The following is a 13176-nucleotide window of genomic DNA, read 5'->3' as shown; positions in this document are numbered from 1 at the left end:
TGGGAATCTAGGTTTGCTATCCGTCATTGCATTGGCAAGATTCTCCCGAAAGAAATGAGTACCCACACGACCTAATTAGGACCTCGCTGTCATGCATTCCTACCGAGCACAGGAGTACTTCGTTCGATGCATCAACGATTAAAAGTGAACCGAACAGGGTCGTGTGGGTACTCGTTTTCATCGTGAGAATGTGTACACTCTCTTTCCGATGTAATCAGTTGCAGTTACTTTATTTAAACATATTTCAATGATTTATTTTATTTACTCATACAGATTAAACATCACACATGTGAAATCATGTACCCGATGCCCAAGTGTTTCGCATAAATTGATCTCGTAGATGAGAGAAGCCTGCCTGCTTGGTATATTTATTTACATTTTCTTTATTAAAAGTTATCCCGAACAGGCTCGTATGTGTACTCGATCTACTTCTTTTTTAATATTACACGTTTAATTGTGTTTGAAATAGCGTACCCGATGCCCAAGTGTTTCGCATAAATTGATCTCGCAGATGAAACCTGCCGTCTTAGTGCACTGATAATCATGCATCCCTGTCATCCAAAGGACTGCGCAGTTTTGACCATCGCCATCGACGTGCTCGTTATCAGCCCATGGAGTAAAGTCGATTGATTCTATCGACTCGCCGTTTACAGTGACCCATGAGCCTTCCTCGAACAGATCGTGGAAGCCTAACCAGAAACCCATGTTAATCGTTTCTCGCTTCCATTTTCGGAAGAGATCATGTTTTTGTTGCGAGTCCATCACAGCCAGCTGACCTACGAGACAAATCTACTTTATCGTCTCCCTTGGATAGTGTATTAGCCAGTACCGATAAAGCTGCGTCTACGATCGATAGACGTTGCGAAGCGATCATCTTAGAAAACAATCAGTGTAATTACCTCCTTCGGCCAAGCAAATCTTTCGGGCATTGTACCACGTCGTTTTGCGAGTGTGGATCTTATAGGCTCCTACGTCGGGTACAACAACATAGTCGCTTCTTGTCAAAGTGGGCACACAAGAGATTCTGCCCCGAATAAGTCTGGTCGTATTATATTCAAGACACTTCGTATCAGAACTCTCTGAAGGAACTGAGGAAATTCATTAGTAGAAAATACGCATTCATTTCGGAAAGTTCCTCCAACTTCTAATCGCACAATTAAAGATTATATTAACTTTCACGAAGCAAATTTTCGAAGGTTCCCAGTCTCTAGAGTTTCTCCACACTACAAGACAAATATTTACCGTCGGTTATCAATTGTCCCGAGCAGCTTGAAATCTCATGGAGTACATCATCAGCCTCGCCACCTTGGAACACCAAAACGAAAAGTGCGGCACTCGCGATAGCGAGAAATGCCGATGAATTCATTGTGGATTTCTGTGACAACTTCGAATAATATTCTCGACGATCACTGATTACTTCAGGTGCACAACTGAACTGAGACTTCACTCGTACGCAGTATTTATACTACTGCCCGGGATCATAGTTCCCGACCTGTAACTTCTAACTTAATCTAGTTCATCAAAATCGTTCGAGTTCTACCGTTGACCTTTCACACGTGGATTATCGCCAATGGAAAACAATTTTAACAATTTTCAACGTACGAAACGTCTCGATTCTCGACGTTCCATCAATCTCGCATAATAAATATGTTTGTTCTATCGATCGTATTTGCTGATAATAAGTTTTTAAATGTTTTCGGCGCAACGACAATTAGCAAAGTGGCTTCATAATTCGTAATAAACGATCGAACCGTTGCGCCGAAAAAACATTTGAAAATTTATTGTATAATCTCACATAATATTGTGAACAGCAACAGACTCATCCTGAAGTTCAAGGATTCTAGACGTTCGATAAATGCAAAATTTACTCTCCTCGCAGGATATTTACGACATAAATGTGTTAAACGTTGGAAACGACATGAATAAATAAATAGTCGCACGGAGGAGATCTTGAGCAAGGAGTAGAATAGCACAAGACGGAGATATAGCAAGTCTATTGTGATCTTTATTGACGAACAACACCGGCTCGGATGGCGGTCGGGACGAACGAAATTTTTTGATGACACACGGCTGAGTTTAACAGAGGTTGATTTCGCACATGTAGGCGTGTAAGTGCTCGCATTCGACGTCGTCCATTCCTTCCTCCTTGATGAGGAGAGCACAGTTCTGACGACCGCCGTAATTGTCCGGTTGGTTCGGCCACGGACTCTTCGACCAATGCTCATAGCCAACGGTATCGAGTGACTCCCCGCTTAAAGTCACCCAATCCCCCTCTTCGAACTGATCGTGGACACCTACCCAGACACGCTCTACGCTCTCCGATCTCATCCAATTCAGAAGGGTGGTCTCCTCCACCGCCGAGTTCAGTATGGCTAAACTAGCTGCGGAACACAGTTGCCCTTCGTTACCCTCTCTTTTGCGAACCTGTGCCTGACATTCTCGCTTCTTAATCCTTAAACAGGTATTCTGGTTTTCGAGGAATTTTTTCCAGAAAATAAATTCGTTTGCACGTGCGGGAACAGAATAATCGATTTCTTTGGTTTGAAAATAGAAAACCAGAATACGCTCTTAACACTTTGCACTCGGGGCTGTTTTAACTCGAAAATGAAACATTTCTTCCGACCCAGAATATGGTAATTATTTACAAAGAGGCGCTCGTCTCCAATTTTGATGAAATTTAAATATGTTATGCAGCTACACACATTTTGAACAACTTTCTCCTTTTGGAATATAGGGGGTTGGTCGCTTTTAGTTTTCGAGATATTCGCAAAATACTATTGCTAATACTATATTGAATTTTCCGCATTCTCGCACGCTCCGTGGCAACGTATGGCTGCTCCGGCGCCGCGTCTGTTTACCTTTTTTCTAAACACGCTGTGGAGATGAGAGAGAAAACAGGGTCTCACTCTGGTCATACACATACAGTTAGGAGCAAAACTGATCACACAGACTTTAAATCGGAATAACTTTTTTTATGAATAGACCAAACGACTTGAGATTTTTAGCCTTTTTACCACATTTAATCGATTATAACTCGGATACCAATTAAACAATTTCAATGAAATTTTCGGAGCGTATATAACATGCACAAGTTGACCAAACACATCTTTTAAATTTTCGTTATTGGCCCAGCTAAAAAAGTCGCAAAGATCAATTTCTACTATTGTTTTTCACAATTTTGAACAAATGCATTTTTTTAACATGTGTTTTAGACGTCATTTACTAAACTAATTCTTCTAGCCTTACAGAGAAATTTAAATCGTTTGGTCCACTCATAAAAAAGTTATTCTGATTTAAAGTGTGTGTGATCAGTTTTGCTCCTAACTGTATACATATAGGGTGAGCTTTCAATTTTGAAAGACTACTCCTGGATTTTCGTATGCCTGGTCTCCGCCCGATCCACGACCTAACCACAACTCATTCTATCCGCATAATCTTTGCATTGTAGTTGTGTAATGGAACATAGAATAGTAATGGAAAAATCGGGTCCCATGGAAATCACCGACATAGATTTCTCCGACTCCAGATTTCTCCGACAATAGCTTTGGCCGACAACGCCTTTAACCGACAACGAATTTGATCGACAGCGATTTTGACCGACAACGAATTTGATCCACAACGACTTGAGACACAGTATGACAATATTGTATGACTAGCTTTTGCCCGTGGCTTCGCTCGCACAGGAAACCGTTTAATGCCCTCGGAAATTGATATTGTTTCTCCATAAAACCTTTTAAACCCCCATTCACCCCTATAGAGTTTTAATTTTATGTTATGCCGCCATCTTAGATTTCAAAACCCCTTTTCACCGCCTCAGGGGATCAATTTTTTAAAATGCCGAAACACAGGTGTTTGATTAATTATATCAAAGAGCATTAAGACCAAGTTTCAAGCCAATCTGACCACAATTAAAATATTCCTCACATAAATGTAGCAACCACTTTTCACCCCCTTGGGGGTTGAATTTTTTAAAATGCCGAAATAGGTGTTTTATTAATTATATCAAAGAGCATTAAGACCAAGTTTCAAGCAAATCGAACAAAATATTCCTCATATAAACGTAGCAACCCCTTTTCACCCCCTTGAGGGTTGAATTTCGAAATATCCTTTCTTATCCCTTGTATAGATCATAAAGTAAACCTCTGTGCAACAGGGCCTAGCCGATTAAGATGGTCAAAACTGCCCTTAGAGCTTTTTCAACGGCTATTGAACCATTCGAAAGATTGCCAAGAAAAACCCCTCTGAGTAAAATTTCAGCCTTCTAGCTTGCCCGTGAGGGTAGTTACAGGGAAAAATAGATTTTGCGGTTTTCGGCGCATTTTCCGGTCTAAAATGCGTTCTAAAATTCTGAAAAAAATGTGACACATTCTGGATCCCAAGGCGCATTTTTGAGAATTTTTTCAGATTTTTTTGTTTCAAACTGTGGTCGTAAAAAATGAAAAACCTCAAAAAAATCGGAAAAATATTTTTTTCTCAAAAATATGAAAACATGCTATTTTGCTGTTTGGTTCCCTGATAAAGTACTATAACAGGCAATGTTGTCAATTTTTTTTAGATTTTTTGTTCGGCTGCATCATTGTCAAAAACAATAAAAACCGAATTTGTTCGACGTTTTTGCTGTGAGGAGGAAAGTTACACTTGTTGGCTTTACCGTGTGCGTATATTAAGTAATTTTTAGCGTTATTACACTGAAACAAGCAATTATTTTACCTAAAAAATGTGATTTGAGAGAAAGAAAAAATTGTATTCTGTGCGATATATACCAGAATGTTCGCAACGCTTACAACATCGCCGGTTGGCACCGCGGTTAAGGCGTCCGACTACGGAGCGGATACTCTGTGGTTGGAATCCTGTCGATAGTGGTTTTTTTTTTCCATACGTCAAACTTTATTTTTTCAATTTCTTATTATGTATATGGTTTACTCATACGAGTTTAACAATGTTTTTTTAATGTTTTAAAAATATTTAAGTAACATTTTTAAGCAAAATACATACAAAAATAGTTTTGGATCATAAAAAGTATTATAAAACTCCAGCATAATGCATGTACCGTCGACGGTCAACTCCGGTCTCAGTGCCTATAAAATCCCGCATTCTGCCCACAATTATAAAAGATAAGTCTATTTCTATCAACTCCATACAAATATTTACTTTTATGAGAAATAAATAATTCTGTAATTAACAGGTCACGTAAAAACAGCAGCTAATTGGCTAACAATGACAACTCGGAAGAACAGCTGCTATATATACTTCTTTCTATTTTACCCGTTTCTACAAATCCCGAAAGGCCTAGAAACTATATTCATGATTTTTAATGTTAAAAATGTTAAACAGGACCGCCACGATGAACATATACAATTAGAGAATCAAGGAAATAATAGATACTCCAAAACTATTTTTGTATGTATTTTACTTAAAAATATTACTTAAATATTTTTAAAACATTAAAAAAATATTGTTAAACTCACATGAATAAACCACATAATAAGAAATTGGAAAAATATAGTTTGATGTACGGAAAATACGCGCAGCTATTAGTAAGGGAAATAATAACCACCCTCCCAAAAAGATAAGATTCCTTGCAGGCCAGTTTTTACGACGGTCATTGTATTCTTCGTAGCTGATTATTGCGCGACCAGAATCATAAACTAATATAAACGTGGTAAAAATTAACTACCTCTGTACCTGCTATGTACTGTCATATTGTCCTTTCCCGTTCGGATGGAAGGCCAGGGAAAACGGTCAACTCCAGGTTTTTATAGGCACTGAGACCGGAGTTGACCGTCGACGGTACATGCATTATGCTGGAGTTTTATAATACTTTTTATGATCCAAAACTATTTTTGTATGTATTTTGCTTAAAAATGTTACTTAAATATTTTTAAAACATTAAAAAAACATTGTTAAACTCGTATGAGTAAACCATATACATAATAAGAAATTGAAAAAATAAAGTTTGACGTATGGAAAAAAAACCACTATCGACAGGATTCAAACCACAGAGTATCCGCTCCGTAGTCGGACGCCTTAACCGCGGTGCCAACCGGCGATGTTGTAAGCGTTGCGAACATTCTGGTATATATCGCACAGAATACAATTTTTTCTTTCTCTCAAATCACATTTTTTAGGTAAAATAATTGCTTGTTTTAGTGTAATAACGCTAAAAATTACTTAATATACGCACACGGTAAAGCCAACAAGTGTAACTTTCCTCCTCACAGCAAAAACGTCGAAAAAATTCGGTTTTTATTGTTTTTGACAATGATGCAGCCGAACAAAAAATCTAAAAAAAATTGACAACATTGCCTGTTATAGTACTTTATCAGGGAACCAAACAGCAAAATAGCATGTTTTCATATTTTTGAGAAAAAAATATTTTTCCGATTTTTTTGAGGTTTTTCATTTTTTACGACCACAGTTTGAAACAAAAAAATCTGAAAAAATTCTCAAAAATGCGCCTTGGGATCCAGAATGTGTAACATTTTTTTCAGAATTTTAGAACGCATTTTAGACCGGAAAATGCGCCGAAAACCGCAAAATCTATTTTTCCCTGTAACTACCCTCACGGGCAAGCTAGAAGGCTGAAATTTTACTCAGAGGGGTTTTTCTTGGCAAGCTTTCGAATGGTTCAATAGCCGTTGAAAAAGCTCTAAGGGCAGTTTTGACCATCTTAATCGGCTAGGCCCTTTCAGCTTCCTAGGTCCAAGGGTTTAGCCTAGGCGTTGATCAGTGAGTGAGTGAATGAGTCAGGACTGCATTTTTATATATGTATAGAGATAAAACTGTATGATAATACATACTGTGGTCGTCTCAAGTCGTTGTGGATCAAATTCATTGTCGGTCAAAATCGTTGTCGATCAAATTCGTTGTCGGTTAAAGGCGTTGTCGGCCAAAGCTATTGTCGTACAAATCTGGAGTCGGAGATATGTAAATAATTACCAACATTTCTGCCGATCTAGAGTAATTTCATTCCCTATGAATTTTGAAATTTTACACATGAAATGTGCATAATACCTTGTATAATGCCCAAATGTTTAGTAATTGATTAGATACGGACATATCGAATAATGTAAACAATATTATAAATACAAAGCAATTTTTTAGTGACGCCTCAGAGTCGTCATTCGAGTGCTAAGGGTTAACTACCTTTCTACGCCACGTCAGACTCGACATTGACCTTTCCACAAAATTTCAACAATTACCTCCTTCATCCATGCAAGATTTTCGAGCTTTGTTCCAATTGACCTTGCGCTTATGCATCTTGTGTACTCCGATGCCCGGTCGAACAGTGTAATCGTCCCTTTCCAAATAGGTCACGCAGTTCTTCATCCCTTTGGTGACTGTCTGCGGCGCGCCGCTAATAAAAAACACCTGTTGCGCGGCTTGATAATTGTAATTGCCGTTCATATTGACTACGGGCGGAACACCTGGAGAGACAAACGTATCCTAGTGAGAAACCAGAGTCATTCTTCGGAGAACGTTTGGAGCGACGTGTTATTTTCCAAATATTTTCTCAGTGGAAACGAAGTTTGTCGGCGCGAACGACGAGGCTGCGTACTCCGAAGCAAAACTCTGTGGTTGTCAGGAAGAACGCCGCGTGTCACATACTTTTACTTTCGAGACATTGCCGTTTATAGTTGTGATCACTAATGCTTCCACATAGGACATCGGTTAAATTGCATTATTTTTTCAGCCTTTTGAATTCACTCCCATGGCTTCTTTCTGGTAAATACGTAAATCCTATACAATAAAGCTCAATCAATGCATAAACGAAAATTTTTTTAAATTGACATGGGTAACCGTGACATGCGGCGTTTTTCCTGGTAACCACAGAATAGATAATCACCTTGAATGCGACTGGTCAGGTTGAAGGCTCTACGCGTCCTGAATACTGATTTGAGCGTTTGGTCGCTGATGCCGATGTCCCCGTCCGTCAGCACGCCTAAAACGCAAAGGGCTTCGAAAGCGAGCAACGTCGATAGGTATTTGCACATGTCTGCGGCGAGAGATTCGATCTCGATCACTATATCCTCGAAGTCTTTGTCAGGTAACTTCGCCGTGTCGTTCGAGGTGCGCTCTGGTCGACGGGTGAACGGACTCTAACCTCTCCGTTCGACTGTGTCCTCGACAGTGAGCATCGGATCAAGTGACAACGGGTTACGAATGCATTGGGAGGTCTGATACTCGTCGGATGCTTGCTGATGTTCGCCCGTAAATTTTCCTCGACGGACGCAACGGCTGCGATACGCGACGCACAACTGAACCGTCTGATGAAGCGAACGTGTGGCTCCCCACTTTCCATCGGCGTCCTTCCTCTCCGTATCACCGCTGCGGCCGATCTCCTCCTCTCCTTCTTCTCTTCTTCCTTCGACGCCGATCGCAACGTTTTTTCCTCTTGGAGCTACCAGAGACCCCGGCCAAACTGGAATTCCCGGCAGGCTCGTCTCGCAGCCTACGAATCTAAGGTCGCGACCAAGCATGTTCGAAGATTAAATTCGCCTGACGAACAACAGACGCGCGCGCGCGCGCACCAATCGGAGGTCGTCGGAGCAAGTCGATAAGAGTGGGGAAATTATAATGACTCATGGCGCAGTGCTGCGATTGCACTGTCTCTCACGCGAGATCTGCGCGAAGAATAAACATGGTCGAGGTTTAGAGAAATATTAAAGAAATGTGGGAAGCTAGGTTTGCTATCCGCCATAGAAATGGCAAGATTCTCCCGAGAGAAATGAGTACCCACACGACCTGATTAAGACCTCGCTGTCATGCAATCTTACCGAGCACAGAAGTGCTTCGGTCGATGCACCAACGATTAAAAGTGATCCGAACTGGTTCGTGTGAGTAATCGTTTTCATCGTGAGAATGTGTACACTCTCTTTCCGATGTAATCAGTTGCAGTTACCTTATTTAAACAATTTTCAATGATTTATTTTATTTATTCATACAGATTAAACAGCACACATGTGATCGTGTCTGAAATCATGTACCCGATGCCCAAGTGTTTCGCATAAATTGGTCTTACAGATGAAGCCCGCCTGCTCGGCTTATTTATTTATATTTTATTTATTAAAAGTGATGCAAACAGACTCCTGTGGGTAATCGTTTTCATCGTGACAATGTGTACATTCTCTTTCCGATGTAATCAGTTGCAGTTACCTTATTTAAACAATTTTCAATGATTTATTTTATTTATTCATACAGATTAAACAGCACACATGTGATCGTGTCTGAAATCATGTACCCGATGCCCAAGTGTTTCGCATAAATTGATCTTACAGATGAAGCCTGCCTGCTCAGTGCATTTATTTATATTTTCATTATTAAAAGTGATGCAAACAGGCTCGTGTGGGTAATTGTTTTTAAAAATCGGTATCAAAAAATCTCGATGACCTTGATAACTCCGAAAAAAATATTCGTGCCAAATATTTGGTCCATCGACACCATGCCCATTACGTAACAAATATTTTTTGCATCACGTTAACCTGAAGAGATATTTTTGTGGCCATATTTAACCGGACCACCCTGTACAATCACCGCTGGTAATTATGCATAATAACCAGTTATTATACATAATCACCAATTTATTACATTTATCGTAACATTTATACTACTGTCCGGGATCATAGTCTTCGACCTGTAACTTCTAACTTAATCTAGTTCATCAAAATCGTTCGAGTTCTATCGTTGACCTTTCACACTCGGTTTGTCGCTACTGGAAAATAATTTTAACAATTTTCAACGTACGAAACGTCTCGATTCTCGACGTTCTATCAATCCCACATAATATTGTGAACAGCAACATACTCATCCCGATATTCAAGGATTTCGTTCGATGTTCATCGCACGTTCGATAAATGCAAAATTTACTCTTCTCGCAGGAAAGTCATAACGACATAGATGTGTTAAATGTTGAAAACGACATGAATCGATAAATAGTCGCACGGAGGAGCTCATGAACAAAGAGTAGAATAACACAAGACGGAGATAGCAAATGTATTGTGATTTTTATTGACGAAAAACACGGCTCGGACGGCGGACGGGATGAACGAAATTTTTTGATGGCACACGGCTGAGTTTAACAGAGGTTGATTTCACACATGTAGGGATGAAAGTGCTTGCAGTCGACATCATCCATTCCTCCGTCCTTTATGAGGATAGCGCAGTTCTGCCGACCGCCGTAATTGTCCGGTTGGTTCGGCCACGTCGGAGTGCTCGACCATTTCTCATAGCCAACGGTATCAAGCCTCTCCCCGTTTAAAGTCAACCATACCCCCTCTTCGAACTGATCGTGGAGACCTAACCAGACAAGCTCTATTCTCTCCGATCTCATCCAATTCAGAAGTGTGGTCTCCTCCAACGCCGAGTTCAGTATGGCTAAACTAGCTGCGGAACAGTTGCCCTTCATTACCCTCTCTTCTTTATCCTTAAACAGGTACTCTGGTTTTCGAGGACACTTTTTCAAAAAATAGAAAACCAGAATACCTTCTTAACACTTTGCACTCGGAGCTGTTTTAACTCGAAAATGAAACATTTCTCCCGACCCAAAATATTTCCATAGATATGAAATTGGTATAATACCTCGTACAATACCAAGTAATTGATTAGATACGGACATACTGAATAATGTAAACAATGTTTTGAATACACAGCAATTTTTTAGTGACGCCTCAGAGTCGTCATTCGAGTGCTAAGGGTTAACAACTTTCTACGCCACGTCAGACGCGATATTGACCTTTTCACAAAATTTCGACAATTACCTCCTTCATCCATGCAAGATTTTCGAGCCTTGTTCCAATCGACCCTGCGCTTATGCAACTTGTGTACCCCGATGCCTGGTCGAACAGTGTAATCGTCCCTTTCCAAATAGGTCACGCAGTTCTTCATCCCTTTGGTGACTGCCTGCGGCGCGCCGCTAATAAAAAACACCTGTTGCGCGGCTTGATAATTGTAATTGCCGTTCATATTGACTACCGGCGGCACACCTGGAGAGACAGACGTATCCCTGTGAGAAACCCGAGTCATTCTTGAGAGAACATTTGGAGCGCCGTGTTATTTTCCCACGATATTTTCTCAGCGAAAACGAAGTTTGTCGGTGCGAACAACGAGGCTGCGTACTCCAAAGCAAAAATCTGTCGTTGTAAGAAAGAACGCCGCGTGTCACATACTTTTACTTTCGAGATATTGCCGTTTATAGTTGTGATCACTAATGCTTCCACATAGAAATCTCAAAAATTTTGCGCAAGCTGTACAAATTTTGATGTTCGAGATAGTTGAATGTCCGAGGAACAATGTATCACCATTCTTTTTTAATTTTAAAATTCATAAAGCAGCATGTTTCATCGAGAGTTACGAGATTTTGTAGCACATTTTTCGCACTTAACCATTCTCTGAAACATCGTTCGCTTATTACTGATTATCAGGTGTTTTAGGGAAATCGTGTTAAATGTTTTCGTTCTAGAAATATTTCTGCTAGGTATGTACCTACAGCATTTTCGGACAGCTTTCAGTTTTTCATTATCTAAATTAGTATTGATACAGGAAGGGTTTTTATCGATCGAAATTTATGGTTTTTAATAATAGCAATAATATTTTTTTACTTTACTAAGAAAGCCTAGTTACGACAGTGTCCACTAGATGGACAAATTGTCGAACGTAACTTTCTCACAAGTACTAAAACTGTCACCAATTAGTATATTAATAACTTTCCTCAAGACATTTGTGTCTAAGGCAGGACCCGCTAGATAGCCTTACTGATGAGTCCTCTAGCGGGTCTAGGACGAAACACACCACCTGTTTTCCTCCAATAGAATAGCGCTTGGCATGTTGTATGATTCAAACCCGAGACTAGAACGTTATCAAGTTTCAAAATCCGAAGCGGAACGTTTTATGCCCTACAAACATAGCTATTCAGTGTAGAACGTGATCGAACCGTAGCGCCGCGAAAAAATATTATTACTATTACTAAATTAGTACAGTTATTAATATTTGAATGGGTAACCGTGACATACGGCGTTTATCCTGGCAACCACTGAAATGATAATCACCTTGATTGCGGCTGGTCAGGTTGGCTCTAGGCGTCCCGAACACTGACTCGAGCGTTTGGTCGCTGATGCCGGTGTCCCCGTTCGCCAGCACGCCTAAGATGCACAGCGCTTCGAAAGCGAGTAACGTCGACAGGTAGTTGCACATTTCTGCGGCGGTGATACGACGAGAGATTCGATATCGAACACTATATCCTCGAAGTCTTTGTAAGGTTCCTTCGCCGCGTCGTTCGAGGAGCGCTCTGGTCGACGGGTGAACGCACTCTAACCTCTCCGCTCGACTGTGTCCTCGACAGTGAGCTTCGGATCAAGTGGCAACAGTTTGCGAGATCATTGGTAGGTCTGATACTCGTCGGATGCTGTCTGATGCTCGCTGGTGAATATTCCTCGACGGACCCAACGGCCGCGATACACGAGACACAACTGAACCGAGCCGATGAAGCAAACGCGCGGCTCCTCTCTTTCTATCGGCGTCCTTTTTCTCCGTATACCCGCATTCGTCAATATCCTTCTCCTCTTCTTCTCTTCTTCCTTCGACGCCGTTCGCAACATTTTTTTCTCTTGTAGCTACCAGAGACCTCGGCCAAACTGGAATTCTCGGCAGGCTCGTCTCGCAGCCTCCGAATCTAAGGTGGCGACCAATGTTTTCGAAGATTAAATTCGCTTGACGGACAACAGACGCGTGCGCGCTCCAATCGGAGGTCGTCGGAGCAAGTCGATAAGAGTGGGGATATTATAATGACTCATGGCGCAGTGCTGCGATTGCACTGTCTCTCACGCGAGATCTGCGCGAAGAATAAACATGGTCGAGGTTTAGAGGAATATTAAAGAAATGTGGGAAGCTAGGTTTGCTATCCGCCATTGAAATGGCAAGATTCTCCCGAAAGAAATGAGTACCCACACGACCTAATTAGGACCTCGCTGTCATGCAATCTTACCGAGCACAGAAGTGCTTCGGTCGATGCACCAACGATTGAAAGTGATCCGAACTGGTTCGTGTGAGTAATCGTTTTCATCGTGAGAATGTGTACACTCTCTTTCCGATGTAATCAATTGCAGTTACCTTATTTAAACAATTTTCAATGATTTATTTTATTTATTCATACATATTAAACAGCACACATGTGATCGTGTC

General features: G+C 40.8%; 3 protein-coding genes across 9 annotated transcripts in view; all 3 read right to left on the bottom strand.

Moving 5' to 3' along the window:
* Btk29a (tyrosine-protein kinase Btk29A) overlaps nt 1-13176 on the bottom strand; it is a 259480-nt gene that overhangs the window by 141715 nt on the left and 104589 nt on the right. The window contains exon 1 of one of the 6 annotated variants that reach the window (XM_076422494.1): nt 12045-12952. The exons of the other annotated variants lie outside the window; for them this stretch is intronic. Coding sequence (XP_076278609.1) covers nt 12045-12189 — 145 coding nt within the window. The 5' untranslated portion in view covers nt 12190-12952. Of the gene's footprint in view, nt 1-12044; nt 12953-13176 lie in introns of those variants that run through there. 6 annotated transcript variants of the gene reach the window in all.
* Nucleotides 291-1436, bottom strand: LOC143208272 (hemolymph lipopolysaccharide-binding protein-like). 2 transcript variants are annotated; one of them, XM_076422540.1, is made up of 3 exons: nt 1243-1436; nt 900-1079; nt 291-776 (listed from the first exon to the last, which is right to left on the bottom strand). In XM_076422540.1, the coding sequence occupies exons 1-3, from the start codon at nt 1364-1366 to the stop codon at nt 451-453; spliced, it is 630 nt and encodes a 209-aa protein (XP_076278655.1). In that variant the 5' UTR covers nt 1367-1436; the 3' UTR covers nt 291-450. The 2 variants fall into 2 exon arrangements, with proteins under 2 accessions (XP_076278655.1, XP_076278654.1); XM_076422539.1 differs by having other exon boundaries at nt 900-1088; nt 1243-1435.
* LOC143208270 (hemolymph lipopolysaccharide-binding protein-like) lies at nt 1986-8436 on the bottom strand. The gene is made up of 3 exons (XM_076422538.1): nt 7847-8436; nt 7203-7427; nt 1986-2381 (listed from the first exon to the last, which is right to left on the bottom strand). The coding sequence occupies exons 1-3, from the start codon at nt 7992-7994 to the stop codon at nt 2077-2079; spliced, it is 678 nt and encodes a 225-aa protein (XP_076278653.1). The 5' UTR covers nt 7995-8436; the 3' UTR covers nt 1986-2076.

This window comes from Lasioglossum baleicum, chromosome 4 (assembly GCF_051020765.1).
Source record: "Lasioglossum baleicum chromosome 4, iyLasBale1, whole genome shotgun sequence".
Lineage (NCBI taxonomy): Eukaryota > Metazoa > Arthropoda > Insecta > Hymenoptera > Halictidae > Lasioglossum > Lasioglossum baleicum.
This window is presented reverse-complemented; position numbering and strand designations above follow the sequence as displayed.

Bases quoted from the DNA above. Each gene is read 5' to 3' on its own strand.
- LOC143208272 (XM_076422539.1), bottom strand. From the start codon at position 1,366: ATGAATTCATCGGCATTTCTCGCTATCGCGAGTGCCGCACTTTTCGTT. The intron at 1,089-1,242 runs GTAAATATTTGT...GAATTTCCTCAG, and splicing joins GGGACAATTGATAACCGACG to TTCCTTCAGAGAGTTCTGAT. The intron at 777-899 runs GTAATTACACTG...TTTGTCTCGTAG, and splicing joins GATTTGCTTGGCCGAAGGAG to GTCAGCTGGCTGTGATGGAC.
- LOC143208270 (XM_076422538.1), bottom strand. From the start codon at position 7,994: ATGTGCAAATACCTATCGACGTTGCTCGCTTTCGAAGCCCTTTGCGTT. The intron at 7,428-7,846 runs GTGATTATCTAT...TTGTCTCTCCAG, and splicing joins CCTGACCAGTCGCATTCAAG to GTGTTCCGCCCGTAGTCAAT. The intron at 2,382-7,202 runs GTAATTGTTGAA...TGTGTTCCGCAG, and splicing joins ATCTTGCATGGATGAAGGAG to CTAGTTTAGCCATACTGAAC.